This window comes from Petaurus breviceps, unplaced genomic scaffold (genome assembly GCF_028583685.1).
Source record: "Petaurus breviceps papuanus isolate PSGF00001 unplaced genomic scaffold, PetGlider_PUasm1.0 207, whole genome shotgun sequence".
NCBI classification, from domain to species: Eukaryota; Metazoa; Chordata; class Mammalia; order Diprotodontia; family Petauridae; genus Petaurus; species Petaurus breviceps.
The window spans coordinates 24,362,989-24,382,344 of NW_027185850.1; the positions used below are offsets into that span (position 1 = coordinate 24,362,989).

Below are 19,356 nucleotides of genomic sequence, written 5' to 3' on the forward strand. Positions count from 1 at the left end.
CAGGCCATTTTGTTTGCTGATCATATGTTTCTTTTATAACACCCTTAATTCTGCCTCTCCATAATTCTTTCTCTCTCCTGTTAGAGTGAATAACCACTTAATAAACTCATTCATGCTAAGGTTGATTCATTTACTTATTCAAACATTGCCTAATTCTCTTAGATCAAGGCCAGCTGCTTTGCCACCTCCAGGTTCTAGGGGTACCCCTTAGGGATTAGGGTAACTTTTCTCTAATGTTTTCAGCTTGAGCTCCCATTCTGTGCTCCAAACTGTTAACTTGTAGTCATTAGTGCCCCAGTTCCACTTGAACAACTTAAAATCAATTAGCTTTTACAAAGGAATATTTACTTTGAACAGAAGTATAAACTCCTCCCTCCCCCCTTTAAAACTTCACCAACACATGCCACAGTTACTCTATAGCTCTTGTCTCAGCCACTAATGGGCAGGGTCCTGAAGGTCTCTCTTTGTTCCTTAGGGCTTCAAAACTTGATGTTGGCTGCAAACACTGGTATTGACTCCACTTCCATAAATGGAAACAAACCATTGACCCCTTTATTGGCAGGCAGCATGCCCTTGCTAATGAATGTTTTCTTACGTGGAAAATTGCCTTTACCTTTTTGTTAAATTTCACCCATAACTCTCTGCCTAGCCAGAAAGCATATATCTCCCTACAGGTAACCAGCAAGCCAGCAAATCTCAGCCAATCAATCAGCCCTGCACTTAAGTGACATGGCAGATTCTTGAGTCTCCGATGTGGCGACAACAGGAGCTGCCTCTCTCATGACCCAAGGTAAAGCTAGAGGCTGGTAGGTTTCTTGTAATTTTAGCTATAGATATTCTTGGCTGCTTACACCCAAATTCTGATTGATGGTAGATGACCTAATTTGTTCATCAAATTAATCTGCTTGATGATATGAGCAAATTTTTCCATTGGGAGTCTGTCATTTCCAGGGGTCCCATATGTTTCCTAGTTGTTTGTGAATGCACACATTGTTGACTAGCCTGTACAAAACATATGCCTGCTCATCATAATATTGAAAAACAGACACCAAAACACTTCGTTGCAAAATAGTGGCCTAACACAAAACAGAATCAGTTAGATCATGGCAATAAATTCACTCTCATTATAGGGAGATAGCGTATGTACCAGATAATTGACCTAGGGAAGGAACCAGCATTCTGGGGATCAGAAAAGCCTTCTCAAGGGAGGTGAGACTTTTCATGGTACCTGAGGAAGTCAGGGAAGCCAAGGCAGAGATGAGGAGGGAGATCATTCTAGACATGGGAGACAGCCAGAGAAAATGTCTGGAGCTGGGAGATGGAGTGTTTTGTGTGAAGTACAGCAAGGAGTCCAGTGTCCTTGAATCCAGAGTATGTGGTGGGCAGTGAGCTGTAAGGATACTAGAGGTTGGGGCTGGGGTGGAAGGTTTTGAAGACCTTTAAACACTGTACAGGGTTTTGATCCTGGAGGTAATAGGGAGCTATTGTAGTTTATGAACAGGGCATACACTTGTGCTTTTGGAAAATCCAGATGAGGGAAAATGGATTAGAGTGGGAAAAGGCTTGAGGCAGAGAGACCAAGTAGAAGGCTATTGGAACCTGAGGTGATAAAGGCCTGCACCAGGCAGTGGCAGCATCAGAAGTTTTTTGCGGGGAGCGGGAAGTAAAGACAAGAGACGTTGTAGAGGTGAAATGAACAGGATAGGAGGTGAGACAAAGCAGTCAAAGATTGTCCTAGATTGTGCGTCTGCTGGTGTCATCGACAGCAACAAGAGAGTTAGGAACAGAAGAAGATTTGGGGAGGAAGACACAGAGCTGTTTTGGACACTTTGAGTTTAAGATGTCTATGGGATCCAGTTTGAGATGTCCAAGGGACAGATGGGGATGTGAGACTGGAGGTCAGGAGAGAGGGGAGGGCTGGACAAATAGATCTGAGAACCATTAACACAGAGACACAACTGAATCCATGAGAGCTGGCGAGATAATACAATGAAATAGCACCAAAGGAGAAGACGACAGAGGACCGCACCATGGGGGACAGCCAAGCTTAGCAACTATGACTGAGATGATGATCTAGCAAAGAAGTGGTCAGATAAGTGATCTTGGTAGATCATGGATGCCTAGAGAGAAGATGATAGTATCAGGGAGAAGCGGGGCAGGGCGGAGATTGACAGTGTCTCAGGAAGGATGAGCTCTGAGAAAAGACCATCCCTGTTCCCTGTGACAATCCTCCAAATACTTGGAGACATCTTTCTATATACTCCTTCAGTCTTTTCCAATTTCTTCAAATGATCCTCACATGACATGGACTCCAGACCTTTCCTGGTTTTCTTCCTCTGGATACTCTTCAGCTCACAGCGCCCTTTCTAAAATTAAGTGCCCAAAGTGAACGTGGCCCTTCAGATGTGGTCTGACCACGGCAGAGGAGACAGACAGCTAGAGGGAGAACCTCAAAAGAATGGAGCTGTATTGTGGAAGCCAAGGGAGGGGAGAGTGGCTAGCAGTGCATAAATACAGAGTGCATTGAAGATATAGAAAAGGTCATTGAGTTTGCTGGAATATTGGGGAATTAATGCTCTGAAAGAGGGTATGGGAAGCATGGAGCCTCCTCTCCTGGAAAGCCTTCAATGTTTGTGTGGATAAATCTCACTGTGCCCCTTACTCCTGAATATAAATACCAGAAAGTGAAAATGAGCCCCAGAAGGAGCCTTAGAGAGGAAAAGAAGGTACCAAAGGGCAGCCTGAGGCACATATGGCAGAGCCGTGGAGGAACAGGCCTGGCCACCCACCCTTGACTTTAGAGGTCATGGGGTAGGGGAAGGGGCTTGTGCTCATGGGCAGGAACCCACTTTCCCACCATCTGTCCCTATGGGAGCAGACTGCCCCCCTTAAACGTCCCCCTCCTTTTGATTTGAATCTCTTCTCTGCTGACTCTTTCCCTGCTATCTTCAGACACACTCAAGTTTTCTCCATCCTTAAAAAAAATCTTCACCAGACCCTACTATTCCTGCTAGCTAGTTATCTTTCCTTTCAAACTCCTTGAAGATGACTACACTTGTAGCCTTCACTTCCTTATCTCCCACTAAGTTTTCACCCTTTTGCAATCTGACTTCTCACCTCATCACTCAATGGAAACCATTGCCCTCCAAGTTAACAATGATCTCTAATCATCAAGTCTAATGGCCTTTTCTCGGTACTCATACCTCTTGAGTTCTTGACAATGTTCCACTTTTAGATACTCTCTCTTCCCTAGGTTTTGGTAACAGCTCAATCTCCTGGCTCTCTTCCTACATTCCTGACTGTTCCTTCTCAGTATTCTTAGCTGAATTTCCATCCAGTTTACACTCTCTAACTATGAATGTACAACTCCAAGACTCTGTCTCTCATTTGGTGACCTTATCAGCTCCCATTAGCTCAACTGTCATCTTGATTCTTTTTTTTCTCTTTAAAAAAAAATTATTGGGTGGCTAGGTGGCGAAGTGAGTAAAGTACCGGCCCTGGCGTCTGGAGGACCCAAGTTTGGTTCCAGCCTCAAACACTTAACACTCACACAAAAATAAAACTAGCCATGTAACCTTGGGCAAGTTACTTAACCCCAATTGCCCTCCAAAAAAAAGGCAAAAAAAAATATTTATTTATTTTTAGTTTTCAACATTCACTTCCATAAGATTTTGGGTTCCAAATTTTCTCCCCATCTTTCCTCTATCCTCACCCCAAGACATTGTGTAAGTCGATATAGGCTCTACATACACATTCATGTTAAACCTATTTTCACATTAGTCATGTTGTAAAGAAGAATTAGAACCAATGGGAGAAACCATGAGAGAGGGGGGGGGAGAGGAGAGAGACAGACAGACAGAGAGACAGAGAGAGAGAGAGAGAGAGAGAGGTGGAGGGAGGGGGAGGGGGAAAGAGGAGGGGGAGGGGAGGGGAGGGGGGAGGGGGGGAGGGGGGGGAAAAGAGGGGGAAAGGGAGAGGGGGGAGAGGGGGGGAGGGAGGGAGGGAGGGAGAGAGAGAGAGCAAATAATATATTATATCATCTTGACTCTAATGATTTTGCTACCTGTGTAGTAAGTCTCTTGGCCTTCACACTCCTGCTATCACCAGCTATCTGTTGGACGTTTCAAACTGGATGTCCTATGGACGTCTGAAACTCACCATGTTACCTTTCTCCTTTCTCCCCAAACCCTGTCCTCTAAGGAACTTGCTGGGGATTCCACTAGTCACAACTTTGAGATCTTCCATTTTTCAGTCCTTCACCCCACATATCCAATCAGTTGTGAAGTTACTTCTGCCTCCAAAGCATCTCTCACATCTGTCCCCTTCTCCCCACTCCCACCACAAGCTCTCATCCTCTTTTACCTGCAGGATTGATTTCCTTACCTCAGGTCTCTCCTCATTTCAATCTGTCATCCAGTCTCAAAGCCATACTTCCAGAGCGCAGCTCTATGTCACTCCTCTGCTCAGTAAGTTCCATATGGCTTCTTATTACCTCTTGGCATAAATGCAAATCCTTTGGTTTACCAGTGAAACACCTCACAACCTGGTTCGGACCTGCCTTTTCAGCCTCACTCTCACTCCCCTTCCTGACTCCACACAACCTGGCTTTCTTGATGTTCTCACGGGACAATCTCTTTGCACAAGTTCTTCCACACGCCTGGAATGTGCACCCTCTCCACCTCCATGTCTTGGAATCCCTTGTTTCCTTCCTTGAGTCACCTTCTCTCCCTAAAACATTTTATGGACACCCTTCCACCCGGCTGCTGGTGTTTCCCCTTGAACCTTACTCCCAAACCTTATATTTATTTTGCACACATTTACATGTCTGTGTTCTCCCTGGTAGAATGGAAGATCCTTGAGGGCAGGGGCTGTTGGATTTTTGCACCCCTAGCACAGAGTGCATCCACATAGTGGATATTTAATAAATAAATGCTTCCTTCTTGGTTGTTGCAGAGGGGTACACAATTTTCTGGAGACTAAGGTGGCTTATGACATTGCTGCCCCCTGGTGTCTACTTCATTTCTCTTTCCATCAGACTATTCCTACCAAGCAGGGGCGCTAGGTGGCACCACAGCGCATAGAGTGCTGAGCTAGGAGTCAGGAAGCCACTGGGTTCAAATCCACCTCTGTTAACACTTACTAGCTGTATGAATTTGCTCATCTGTACAATGAGGGAAATGACAAACCCCTCCGGTATCTTTGCCAAGAAAACCCCAAATGGGCTCATGAAGAGTCGGGCATGGCTGAAACAACTGGATAACAGAGAAAAAGCTTAATTCCAGAATTTCAGGGGTGGCAGGAACTGGAGAACATAGAGTGTCAGATGACAGACCATAAATAGATTTAAACCTGGGAAGGAGCTTAGAACACAGAGTGGCCTGAAAACTAGAACTAGAACCCAAGTTTTCTTTCCTTTCAATTAAATTCATCTCATCCCAATAAACATTGTAAAATCAGTTGCTAAGTGCAGTACTCTGTGCTTGATACAATGTTCAAAGATGGTGGGAACTTCGTCTTCATGAGAGGCATTGTGGTCTAAGGGTCAAAAGAACCTTAGTCTTAGAACCAAGCAGGACTTGACGTCAGATCCATGTCCAACACAAGCTATGTAATCTTGGGCAAACTTCTAAGCCTCAGTTTCCTTATCTGTAAAAACAGGAATAATAATACTACTCGAAACCACCCCACAGAGCTCCTGGGAGGATCAAATGAGATAATGTCTGGGAAGGGTGCTATAATGCTTAGAGCTCTGTACATTGGTCAGCTATGATGATTTCAAAGCTTATAATTTAGTAGGTGACAATGATAGCCACTACATAGTACATGCATAAAAGGGATCACCTCCTGAAAAAGATTCCCAAAGGGAAAGCTCCCAGGAATATTCTAGCCAAATTCCAGAGCTCCCAGATCAAGGAGAAAATTTTGAAAGTAGTCAGAAAGAAATGATTCAAATGTCATGGAGCCACAGTCAGGATCACAAAAGACCTAGCAGCTTCCACAGTAAAGAAGCAAAGAGCTTGAAATATGATATTCCAAAAGGCAAAGGAGCTAGGATTACAACCAAGAATAACCTACCCAGCAAAACTGAGTATAATCTTTCAGGAGGGGAAATGAGTATTTAATGAAATAGAGGACTTTCAAATATTTCAGATAAAAATATCAGAACTGAATAGAAAATTTAATATTCAAACACAAGAGTCAAGAGAAGCATAAAAAGATAAACAGGAACATTCCTACATGGGAAGATAATAATTGTAACTTCTAAGAATTTTATTATTATTACAGCAGTTAGGTATATACATAGACAGAGGGTAGAAGTGTGAGTTAACTACAATAGAATTATCTCAAAAAATTAATTAAGGGGTGAGAAAGAAAGATGCACTGGGAGAAGGGGAAGAAAGGAGGAATGAGAAAAATTATCTTACATAAAAGAGGCATGCAAAGAAGAGCTTTTACAGTGGAGTAGAAAATGGGAGGGTGGTTGGTATTGCTTGAACCTCACTCTCAGAATAGCAAACACACTCAATTGAATATAGAAATCTATCTTACCCAACAGGGAAGTAGGAGCAGAAGGGTATAAGAGAAGGGAAGGGGGAAGAAATAAAGGAATAATAGGGAATAATAGAAAGGAGGACATATTAAAGGAGGCAGTGATCAGAAGCAAAACAGACTTTTGAGGAGGAATGGAGAGAAAGGGGGGGGGGAGAGAGAGAGAAAGAGAGAGAGAGAGAGAGAGAGAGAGAGAGAAGAGAGAGAGAGAGAGAGAGAGAGAGAGAAATAGGATGGAAGGAAGTACAGGGTTAGTAATCATAACTGTGAATGTGAATGGTATGAAGTCACCCATAAAATGGAAGCAGATAGCATAATGGATTAGAAACAAGAATCCAGGGGTGGCCAGGTAGCACAGTGAGTAATAGCACCGGCCCCAGAGTCGGGATGACCTGGAATCGAATCTGGGCTCAGATACTTAGCACCACACCCAGAAATAACTGGCCCTGTAACCTTGAGCAAGTTACTTAACCCCAATTGATTAAAAAAAAAAAAAGAAACCAGAATACAACAATATGTTGTTTACAAGAAATATGCTTGAAACAGAGAGAGACACACAGTTAAAATAAAGATCTGGAGCAGAATTTATTATGCTTCACCTGAGGTGAAAAAGGCAGGGGTAGCAATCATGATCTTAGACAAAGACAAAGCAAAAATGACCTAATTAAAAGAGCTAAGCAGGGAATCTACATTTTGCTAAGGCTGCTTACTTTGGAGATTTAGAAGTCAAAAAGAGTAGAGAGGAAGGATGAGCAGCAGTGAGGGTCCAGTTCACATTATGCACCATCATTGAACTGCTCAGAAGTACTGGAGTAGGACTGGAGAACTCAGAGGGTGGGAATCACCCAGGAAAAGTCTGGCTAAAGGTCAGAGAGACAGGAGATCTTAGGGGAGTGGTAGCACACCATGGCATCAAGGCTGAGTATGGAGGCAGGTGAAGCTAGAGGGGAGAAGCTGGACCTGGGAAACAGGGATGGCTTAAGGAACAGTAAATCACATCAGATCTCAAAACTGTGCAGGTAGCACATTGCCAAGAGATGTTAAACCATCATGTCAGACCATTCTGGTGTGAGGCTTCAGTGGGATGGAGATATGGAGATGGTAATTAGAATTAAGGATACTGAGAGACTGGTCATGTCCCAAGGGCAATCATTGATATCAACACTGAAATAGATGAGGAGTGTGGTGGGGCTGGAGAAGAAGACTGTGAGAGGGCATTGATGTCATTGAAAATGTCTAGGGAGTGATCTGAAGGTCAATAGATGGCAGCAAGAAAGAAGAGAGGATAAGACAGATTGGACTAATTTTATTCTAGGAGATTCAAGTAGGGCAGCTGGGGGTGCAGGATAGAGCACCAGGCTAGGAATCTTCCTGATTTCAAATCCAACTTCAAATTAGCTGTGTGACCCTGGTCAAGTCACTTAACTAACCCTGTTTGCTTTAGTTTCCTTATCTGTAAAATGAGCTGGAGAAGGAAACAGCAAGCCACTGTAGTATCTTTGCAAAGAAAACTCCAGATGGGGTCATGGAGAGTTGGGCACCACTGAAATAACTCAACAGAATGACAACAACTCACCCTAATTGACAACAATTCACCCTAATTTCCCCAATTACCCCACCCAACACCAATGTGTGCCATCTATCATTATCACAATCGGATGCTACTTTGGGCGGTTACTTAACCATTTCATACGTGGGCGTCTCATTATTCCAAATGATCTGTGTTTTACATTTTTCTTGTGGTTGATCAGTTGTGTCTGACTCTTCATGACCCCATTTGGGGTTTTCCTGGCAAAGATACTGGAGTGGTTTGTCATTTCCTTCTCCAGCTCCTGTATAGGCATGCAGTAATGATGATGATGATACCTAGCATTTATGTAGCTCTTTAAGGTTGCAAAGTGCTTTGCATACATTATCTCATTTGATTCTCACAACAACCCAGTAATGAAGGAGCTGTCGTGATCCCCACTGTACAGATGAGGAAACTGAGGCTAAGAGAGGTGACTGAGCCAGGATTTGAACTCAGGTCTTCCTGACTCCAAGTTAAGCGCTTAATTACTATGCCACACAATGGATCAACAAGATGGATGAGTTCACATGAAAGAGAGCTTTGAGGATGGAGCCAAGTCAATGGGTCATCAGCTAGGCACAGCCATGAGAAGAGCTAAGAAGCCTTATGCTGCCTCGCCATCCTTAGCCCTGCTCAGACCATGGCTGGCACATGCCAGTGTTTTAAGAATTATTGTCAAGCCAGATGATGTCCAGAGGAGGGTCAGCAGGATGGTGTGGGGCTTTCAGCTCATGCCATGTGAGGACTGACTGAAGAAAGGAAGAATGTCTGACCTAGATAAGTGGGGGTGCAGCAGATATGATGGCCACATTCAAGTACTGGAAAGGATCTCATGTGGAACAGGGACCAGCCTTGCTCTGATTGACCCCAGACAACAGAACCAGATGCCATGGGGCCAGTCTAGGCTGGAGGGCAAGATAAATTTCTCAACAATGAGAGCCATCCCAGAGGGGCATAGACTGCCTCAGGAGGTGGTGGGCTACCCCTCCTTGGAGCCCTTCACATGAAGATCGAACAACTACTTGTTAGACTATTTAAAAGTGGATCCTGAGGACGTGGGGGCCTCCCCTCTCCCGTTTGCCACCCCAGCACTCCTGGACCTCAAGGGCCATAGGAACCATGCAGCTGTCACATCTTTTTATCAAACTATACCCTTCAGATGTTCCAGATTCTCCTGGCCTTCTCCACATGTTTTAATTGGCTCTCCCTGCAGCTTAACCCACCCACTTTGGTTTCACCTGCATCTCTAAGCCTGGACTTATGACCTGGAGTTAGGGCCAGATTCTATGACTGAAGGCTGGACTCCCACTGCAAATCCTGAGCTTTGCTATGCTTTCTTCCTCTGTCTTCCACACCTAGTGGTCACCTAGCTGACACTGCTCTGGTAGGAATCAGAGAGCCAGGCATGCTGCTTGCTTTGGGATGGCCAAGCCCAAGTGGAAGTGGCCCATCCCAGGAGGTCATACCAGACATCGTGATACATCTCCCTACACTAAGTCTAGCAAAGACTAATGAAGCACCTTCTATGTGCAAGGGGAATACAAAACTGGAGACAGACCACTTCCCTTCCTCAAGAATAAGCAAGGACTACAAGCACACCCATTAGTGAGGGCTCCATAACAACGTTGGATAACCAGGAAGGCCCTGTCTGCGTATTTTTACCAGAACTGATACTGTTAATCACTGAAAGCCACAGTCCACATGCTGAACTTAGGGTGCTTTAAAAATATAATCAAACACTTATTGAATGCCTGGCACAGAATGGAAAGATACCAAAAGTCATAAGATCCAGCCTTTGTCCTCCAGGAGCTTCACAGATGGGCTGGAGGGAGGCAGAGACATTAGACATCACAAATTAACTGAGGCTATGTCCCAAAGGAGTGGTCAAGTTGGTCAGCGGCATAACTCTAATTCAGAGGGAGGAAAAGTCCCTGAACTAGGGCCATCAGCAAAGCTTCACGCAGGAGGGGGGTTAAGGCTGGATTCTGGAGGGGGGTGGAGGGAGATGGGAGAAGGATGAGAAGAAGCAAGTGTGGTGTACTTCAGGGAACAATGAATGGTCTGCCCTCAGGGAGTTCATAGTCTGAAGGGGGGGCAACATAAAACATGTGCACAGATAAACTCTATACAAGATAAACAGGAAATAGCAGAGAGAAGGCCCTGGAGGCTTATGAGAGGGGTTAGGGAAGGGTTCCTGTAGAAGGCAGAATTTTACTTGGGACTTAGAGCCAAGGGAGCTCAGGTCAGAGCAGCTCAGTGTTTGTTGGTGAATGTTTAACAGCTGAGTCCTTCCACCCCTAAAAAATGTACACACTTAAGTTTAATGAGCGTTCATAAGGCTCCATCACTTTCGCAAGGCTAGGTAACAACAGAACAATAAATCAAGCCCTAATTTGTTAAAAAAAAAAAAGTGGATCCTGTCTGCTACAGAGATCTGGGTCTCTGATACCCCTTCTAACTCTGAAGTCAGAGGGTAAGGAATGTCATCTTGTCATTCCATGTGGAAAGAATGCTGTATGACCCTTCCCACCCCACCCAGTGTCCTACTCTCTGTGACCCCATTTGGGTCTTTCTTGGCAAAGAAAATGAAGGGAAGGGTGGGAACTTTTGCAGCATAGATCCTGTGAGACACCGAGGTTCCCAAAATCAAGCCTCAATTAACCAGTATGTCCTGGGATGGTCTCTTCTGGAAAACTGGAATTGGCACAGAGCTGGTAGGGACTACAGATAAGGAATGATAAGGAAACGGAAGCCCACAGGGATTAAATGACTTTTCCCAAAGTCATATAGGGAGCTCAGGTTCCAAACCCAACACCTTCCACTGTGCCATACTGCCTCCCTTATAGACTCAAGTGTAAAAGGGGTCAAGGCCAAAGGTGAGAGGACATTTTCCTCAGTGGCTGCCCCTGGCATTGGTGCCATCTCTCTGCCAGCCAGAGCCCTCTCTGGGGGCTAGGAGACACCACCTAAGCACAGGTCATTGTCTTCACTGAGCAGCTGGTGGAACTTGAATACTCTCACAGCTGGGAGATGTCATCTAATCCCTACTGGCTCCCCCCACCTGAATGCCATTCAAGCCTGCCATAGATATATTCTGGCTTCTGCCCTTGGAATCAGCCAAATTTATTTCCTTCCTAATAAACTTTCCTTGCAAACTAAATTGCTCAAAGGGCTTTGTACCTCCAGCCTGGGATGTCCTCCTTCCTATCAAAATAACACTAATGGTGACTCACATGTTATAGTGCTTTGAAGTTTACAGAACATTTGTCCAAATAACCCTGTGATACAGATGTTGGAATGATGTTTTAACTTATTTTATAGAGGAGCAAACATTGGGGGAAATTGAGTCACCTACCAAGTCCCATCGCTAATCTGGCTCTATCTCCTCCTCTGAAAAATGAGGGGATTGGGCTGGATGGCCTTGAAGGTGCCCCTGAGTTCTCCATGGATAAGTCTATAATCCTAAGAGTGGGAGTCATGGGGTCTTCCATCCCCAAGGTTTTCCCCACTACCTGTGTTTCTGCTTTCAGAGGCCTGCTTATGGTTCTCTTCTATGAAGCTTTGCCCAAATAACTTCTCTATTTTGTTTCAGTTCAGCTCCACAATTTGTTATTCAATTTTTTTCAGTTGTGTTCAATGCTCTGTGACCCCATTTGGGGTTTTCTTGGCAAAGGTAATGGATTACTTTGCCAATTCCTTCTCCAACTCATTTCACAAACGAGGAAACTGAGGCAAATGGTTAAGTGACTTGCCCAGGGTCACATAGCTAGTAAGTATCTGGGGCTAGATTTGAACTCAGGTCTTCCTGACTTCAGGCTCAGCAATCTATCCACTGTGCCATCTAGCTGCCCAACTTCTCTATGTGCTGCAGTAATTGGTTGTGTTTTTTTGGGTTGTGTGATTCTGGGCACAGACTCGTTTCCTCATCAGTAAAATGGGGACATTTAATAGCTCCCACCTCAAATGATTGATCAAAGGCTTTGCTAACTTAGAGCTCTATATAAATGCTAGCTATTATCACCACTTCTACTGATAATCATCATGCTCTAAGTATAATGGCTGGTGAGGCTGATGGTAAAAGGCAGTTTTACCTATGTCATTCTTTTCCCGATGTTCATGAATCACACACTTCAACGACTGAAGGCATAGTATCTCAGGGCTGAGAAGAGGCCTTGTGGTGTAGAGGACATTAGGTGTGCTCTGGATTTGGGAGTCAGCAAGATCTGGGTTCAAATTTGACCTCAGATCCTTTCACACAAGTGGCCTCTCTGGGTCTCCCTTTCCTTGTCTGTAAATTGAGGGGGTTGGATTCCATGGCCTGCTAGTTCCAGAATGATGATCCTGTGAGCCTTTGAATGAATGACACATTTATTATATTATATATTAAATATATATATTAAATGCTGGTGCTACAAAGAGAAAAGTAAAATAGTCCTTGTTTTCAGAGGACTCGTATTTTATTGGATTTTAGAGTCTGGCAAACTTGCTGTTGTTCAGTCTTTTTATAGTTGTGTCTGACTCTTCGTTGAGCCCATTTGGGGTTTTCTTGGAAGAGACTGGACTGGTTTGCCATTTCCTTTTCCAGATCATTTTATAGATGAGGAAACTGAGGCAAACAGGATGAAGTGACTTGCCCAGGGTCACATAGCTAGTAAGTGTCTGAGTCTAGATTTTAATTTAGGAACTAACTGAAGCTAGGGAATGCGTAGTTCTACAGGGGAGGCTGCGGCTGGTAAACCTCTTGGGCTCAGGAGTTCCATGCTGCAGTGGGGATAGTGTGAAAGCTTATCATACTTGTACACTTGTAGGGTGAGACTCTGGTAGCCCAGAGCAACCAGGCTGCCTATGAAGGTGTCAACCAGCCCAGCCCAGGAACAGAGGAGGCTGAAGCCCATCAGTGCTGGGACCAGGCTTGTGAGCTGCAGTTGTACTTCTATCCGGGGTGAGACTGGGAGATATAGAGAAAGAAGGAATGGAGGGACGGAAGGCAGAAAGGAAGGAAGGAAGGAGGAAAAGGAAAGAAAAGCAAAACAAGCAAGTAAACATGCAAGCAAGGAAAAAATATATGGGTTCTAAGAGGTGCAGGTGAGGAGGAAGTCCATTCCGGATAGTGGGGACTGTGCAAACGTATGGTGGTGGGAGATGGCATTTTGATTGAGCAGGCCAGTTTGACTGGAATGGAGAGCACATGAAGGAGGGTAAAGTGGAGTGAGTCTAGAGAGCTATGGGGGTAACAGGTTGTGCAGGACTTTCCTTGTCAGGTCGAGGAGATTCCATTTTACTCTGGAGGTAATGATGGGAGCCAGTGGGCTGGAGACCTTTCAGTAGTGACAAGATCAGGTTTGTGTTTGAGGAAGATCAATTTGGCAGCTGTGTAGAAGAGAGACACATTACAAAGATGTGCTAGAAAGGAAAAAAAATGCCATGTGAGGGATTGTGGGGTCAGAGATTTAGGGTCATGCAGTCCAACTCTGCTCTCATTTTACATTGGAGGAAACTGAGGCCCAGAGGAGCATGCCCAAGATCATCTAGGCAATAAGTAGCAAGAGATGGGATTTGAACTCAGGGCCACTGTGTCCAAATCCAGCATTCTTCACACTACACTGTTTCCTTACTACTGACCCTCAAAGGAAGACAAGGATTCCTCTAAGGAGTTGAGGTGGGAGTGAATGTCAGGGATGGGTTCCTATGGCCTGTGTGAATGCAAAGAGTTAGGAGAAGTATCAAGTTCTGAAAAGGACAACTAATATCCAGAAATTCTGGAAAACAATTTGGAACCATGGCTCAGAGGTTACGCAAGCGGACATGCCCTTTGACCCAGTGATATTACTAGGTCTATACACCAAAGAGATCAAAGAAAGAGGAAAAGGACCTATATGAATAAAAATATCCATAGCAATTCTTTTTGTGGGGGCAAAGAACTGGAAGTGAAGGAAGTGCCCATCAACTGGGGAAGGAATGTAAGGTATACAATTGCAATGAGACTGTTGTGCAGTTTCAGAGACTCCTCAGAAGACTTATTTGAACTGATGCAGAATGAGGTGAGCTGAATGAGAATTTAGACAATTTAGACAATAACATAAATATTGTGAATAAAAGACGTAAGAATTCTGATCAGTGCAGTGAGGAGCCAGGATTTCAGAGGACTGATGGTGAATCATGCTGACCACCTCATGACAGAGAGCAGACAGACTCAAGCTGCAGAATGAGAATACATTTTTGGACATGGCCGATGTGGGAATGTTTTACTTGACTATGCTTATATGATATGAGAGTTTCTTTCCTCTCCCCCCCACCCATGTCTGGGGTGGAAGTTAGAGAGAGAAGAAATAAATGCTTGAAAATTTAAAAAATATTAAATATAAAATAAAATGTTAAATAAAAGAGCAACTAATAATAATTTCATATTTATATAGCACCTCCACATTTGTAAAGTTCTTTCCACATGCTATCTCCTCTGATCCTCACAATAACCCTGAGAAAGGAGTGCTACTATCCCTATTTTATAGATGAGGAAACTGAGGCTTAGCGGGGTCAAGTGATTGTGCCTAGGGTTGCAAAGTCTAGTAAGAATCTGAGGCAGGATCTGCATGATCAGTCTGCCTGACTTCAAGTCTACTTTACCTCACAGCTTCTATTCATCAGTCCAGTTTGGGAGACTGAAATATGGGAAGGACAGCTGAGTGAGAATAGTCTGGCACGGTGGCCGGAAGCATAGTGGGGCTTTTATTACCCAGCAGAAGAGCCTGTATTTAGAAGTAGGGAGACTCAGTAGCTGGGTATTACTGGGATCCAGGCAAGATGTAATGAAGGCACAGAGAAGGGAACAAACGGGACAGAAGCAGGGAGGCAGAGCGGACAAGATTTGGCAATCATCACATGGGCATGGGCTGAAGAAGTAGGCACATGTGGCCTGGAGAAGTTCTGGGGGAAACATGGGAGCTGCCTTCCAAGTACCTGTGAGAATTAAAATTGTCCAACCTACAGTAAAAGAGACTGAGGCAGAGCTCTAAGTTAAAGGTCCATGGTCCCCTCTAATGAAGTGGACACCTCAGATCTTCCTCATGACCAGAGATGCCCCCTTTCTTCCAGGGCCCTATTTTTATAGGGTTAGATATCTAGATAATCAAGAACAGCTGTACCAAAATCAGAATAATTCCATTGGTTGACATATAGCATAGGCTAAAATAAGCAACGTTTGCTTATTATATCAGTAGGGTCACAAGTTGGGCAAAGCAGGAAATATCTCCCCTGACTAGGTGGTCACAAGATGGAGGGGCTTCTCCTTAGGTTAGGCAGGGGCTATACCTATGCTCCAAGAACATCTCAGGGGGACTTTCCATGCCATGCCACCACCCATGCTTAGTTTGCTCATGGAATTTGAGCAAAACAGGATGGAGATGTCTTTGTCGCATTCTTATGGTTGTGCAAGCGAGCTCCACAGCTGGTAAACAAGTAATGGGCATTACATTAAAGTCTGAGGCCTATTATAAGACAGAAACCAGATTCCTATGTGACTTCAGAGGCATGGCAAAATGCAGAATCTCACTGGTTGATAGACCCTGCTCTTGAGGGCCAAGATTGAAACATTAGTGTGTGTGTGTGTGTGTGTGTGTGTGTGTGTGTGTGTGTGAGGGGAGGCGGTATTACAGACTGAGCGAAGTGTGGGGCATCTGTCCCATTTTGTCCAGAGGTACAAAAATAAATTAGGAGATTTTCCATGTAGTTGAGTCACTTCTGCCACACTGGGCTTGGTTACCATTCCAAGGAAAAACAAGGGTGGAGGGCCTCTCCTTAACTTCCTATGATTAAGTAAGTGAATTTACAACCTGCAGCTCACAGCTCGGGGGCCAAATATACAGAACTTATAATCACTACCCCTCTAGAATCCTATCAGATTGATTGATACCGATGGGAGTAGAGTAGGGGTCCTCAATGAATCAACATTCTCATACCTAAAGGGTTCTCATATGGGAGGAGGATAAGGCAGATAAGACTCTCTCTTCTTGGCCCATGGACAGAGGAACACCAGGGTCTGTAGGGGCTAGTGAGCTATCCCAAGATGCAATGCACTCTCAGAGGTAGCTGCTTCCTTCTCAGGGGAGGCTTTCAGGGAAGAGGGATGGCTGTCAGTGGGTAGAAGGATTTTTGCCCAGGTGTGGGTTGGGCTAATTGGCCTCCAAGGCTCTTGCTGATTCTGAGATTCTGAGGCTGAGCATGGGAGGAATGAAAGACTCAGGCCTCAACTTAAGGGGATGGATGATCTGTGGTGAAGTGAAGGTATCAAGATATGATTGAGGAGAGGCTAGACCTTGTATGTTTGCAGGAAGCCAGGGAGGATGCCAGTAACCAGTTTGGTGGTGGAGGTGAAATGACTGAAGAGGCAAAGTTCCCACAGGAGACTGGAGGGAATGAGGCAGAGGGCACCGGGGGAGGGGCTGGCTCTTCCACAAGGGATAAGACCCAAGGAGAAGAGGAGGGAAGACACAGGGATTCCGAACCACAGAAGCAGAAGAGATGGAGAAACTCACAGGGTGTAGCCTCCATTTTGTGGGGACATAGGCAGTGACTTCTCTGGCCACATTCCTGAATGTATTTCTTCCCTAACCCACTCTGTGTTAGTCCCATTCCAGAGGGCAGTGTGGGGGTGAGGTGGCTGCCCTAGTTTGTAGGTGTCTGATGTTTCCCCTTCTGCCCCTCCCCCATCTCAAACCCTTCCTTCCCCTTCTGTGGAGGATTCCAGCTCTCCCAATCACCCACCTTTGTAAACTTGAGTAATCTTTGACTCTTCCCTCATCCCATCAGCAGAGAGGAGGAATATGAGAATATCAATATTCTACCCTCCGGGGAAGGAAGGGCATCTCTACTGAGTCAAGGCTCAGTGCAACAAATATTTAACAAATGCATTCTGGGTTGAGAAGAATGGGTAGAAGTGGGGTTGGGGGCTTGAGGAGATGAAAAGAAAGCCTGGAAAGGTAACTTTCTGGGGGGAAAATGACTTGAAGACGCTGCTGGGCTCCCTTCCCAGCACAGACGGCTGAAGTGAGGTGGTGAGCCTCTGCCTTGGCCAGGACAGTCTCCACAAAGGTCACTTACCTGGGCTGAGCTGACAGCCCCTAATGATGACTGCACGTGTCTAGAAAACATGAACCAATGAACTCGTGAAGAGTCTGGAAATGAAAGATGTTGCAGTAAACATCGGTGGAGACCTGAAGGGCTCTCAGGGGAAACGTGCGGCCCTCCTGCCTTCCCTGTGTCAGATCCCTTCAGAGGAGCAGGTAGCTGCTGCTGCACAGCTGATGTGTTACACACGAGAGAAGCCGCGCAGAATGAAGGAATTCTTCGGCACTAAGACTTTATCTACACGAATGTTTCTTAAGAGCGGTCAGAGTCAGAGAGGCCGGTGCCGAGGGGGCTGAGCCCTCCCGGCTCTTCTCAGCTCCTGATCCAGACAATCGATCGCTGAGGTGGCATTCTGGGGTGTCACCATAGGAATTAAAGGAGGCTCCTGGAGGGCCTACTCCTAACACAGCGTAAAGAACATCTCTGAGGGATACAGAAAGGTGGAGGCCAGGACGGGGTGCATTCAGGCTGGGCAAAGGCGTGGAGAGGGGGGATGGCGTATGTGGGGAGACCGGAGACCCTGCCCGGTGAGGGGTCCTTGGCTACTCTCCCAGCAGCCCCAATCCTCTACTGATCCAAGCCCTTCCCAGGAAAGCTCGTCCTCCCCAGCCCACGTGGGTACTCCGCGCCAAACGGAGGAGGGAGCGAAGGCGTAGCTGTGGGCGGGGCTAAACGACCGTTTCCCGCGAGCCCTCAGTAGCTGCTTCCGGCTCACGCTTGACTTCCGGCCCCGGTGGACGGAGGAAGGTCTCCGAGGATCCCGCGGAGCAGGCCTCCTTCTGCTGAGTCACTGGAGAGAGGGGCAAAAGGGGGAGGAGTACAGGAACCGGTCCTCAGCCGATTGGGGCGAAGCTTTGTGAGTGACGGGCAGTCCTGGCCAATAAATTGACAGCTGGGTTGGGTGCCCAGCAGCCCCGCCCAATGCTCGTGTCTCTCCAGGTGTGAGGGGCCGCGCACAGCTTCCGAGCCGGAACTTGAGTCGCCGCAACAAACCTCTTCCGTGCGTATGACGTCACAGTCCCCTCGCGCCCCGCCCACGCGCCGACCCTCCCGGCGGTCTGTGCGGCCCCGCCCCTCCCCCCAGGGGGGCTCGCCGGCGGCCACGGAGGCCGGCCATGCGCCCCCCCACCAGCCGCGCTGTGATTGGCCAAGTCCGCTGCGCGTGACACAGGTCCTCGTCCGTGATTGGCCGAGGTGGGCCGCGGCCCTCCCCCGTGGATGGGGGAGGGGGTTCCGGCCTGTCGGTCCAGCGGCGGCAGCACCAGCTCAGGCCGCCGCCGCGTCCGCCGCGTCTCGAGCCACCCGCGGGCCAGCAGGAGCAGCGGGAGCGGAGGCGGGCCTTGCGGGCGGGGGATGCCCGAGGCGCGCTCCCCGGTGGATGCTGAGAAGAGCCGCCGCCGCCTGGAGGACGTGGTGCCGTGAGGCTGGGCCCCCTTCGCCGCTGCCGCCCGGCGCCCTGAGGAGAGGGAGCCGGAGGCTGGGGCCCACCGGAGCCCGAGCCCGAGCCAGAGCCGCCTTCGCCGCCTTCGCCGCCGCCGCTGCTCCGGGCCCCTGCGCCAGCCCCGCCGCGGGTCTTACTATGCCGGGCAGGAACAAGGCCAAGTACACCTGCAGCTGCCCGGACCTGCAGCCCGGCGCCCAAGAGGCCGGCGAGAGCGGCCGGGCTGCCCGCCTGGCCGCGGACGAGTCCGAGGAGGAGGGGGGAGGCCGCCGGGGAGGGCCGCTCAGCAACGTCGGGGACCCTACCATCGTCAAGTCCCCCAGCGACCCCAAGCAGTACCGGTGAGGCCCGGGCCGGGAGCGGAGGAGGGGCCGGGGGCCGCAGCCGGAGGCGCTGTCCAGCCTCATGCCGGCCTCGATGCCCCGGCGGGCTTGGAACGTCCTAACCTCGAGCCTGCGCCGAGCGGCCCATTCATTGTCTCGGGGTTCCCCCAGCCGGCACCGTGGCGGCGCCTAATGAGTGCTTGTCTCTCCTCGGCTGAGCGGTGGCTCTATAGTCCCGCCGGCGGTGTCATTGCCCGCTGTGCGGGTCTGGCGTGTGCCGGGTGAATGGAGTCGAAGGCAGGGACTGTAGTGGTTCGTCCCGCTCCAGTTTGGTCTTTGCGTCCGGTGGT

At 47.4% G+C, this 19,356-nt stretch overlaps 1 protein-coding gene across 2 annotated transcripts in view; it reads left to right on the forward strand.

The window, feature by feature from the left end:
- Positions 1 to 17,989: 17,989 nt before the first annotated feature.
- Positions 17,990 to 19,356, forward strand: part of LOC138164987 (nardilysin) — a 74,405-nt gene continuing 73,038 nt past the window's right edge. The window contains exon 1 of one of the 2 annotated variants that reach the window (XM_069093008.1): positions 17,990 to 19,024. In XM_069093008.1, coding sequence (XP_068949109.1) covers positions 18,249 to 19,024 — 776 coding nt within the window. In that variant the 5' untranslated portion in view covers positions 17,990 to 18,248. The remainder of the gene's footprint in view (positions 19,025 to 19,356) is intronic. The other variant, XM_069093009.1, reaches the window with a different exon arrangement.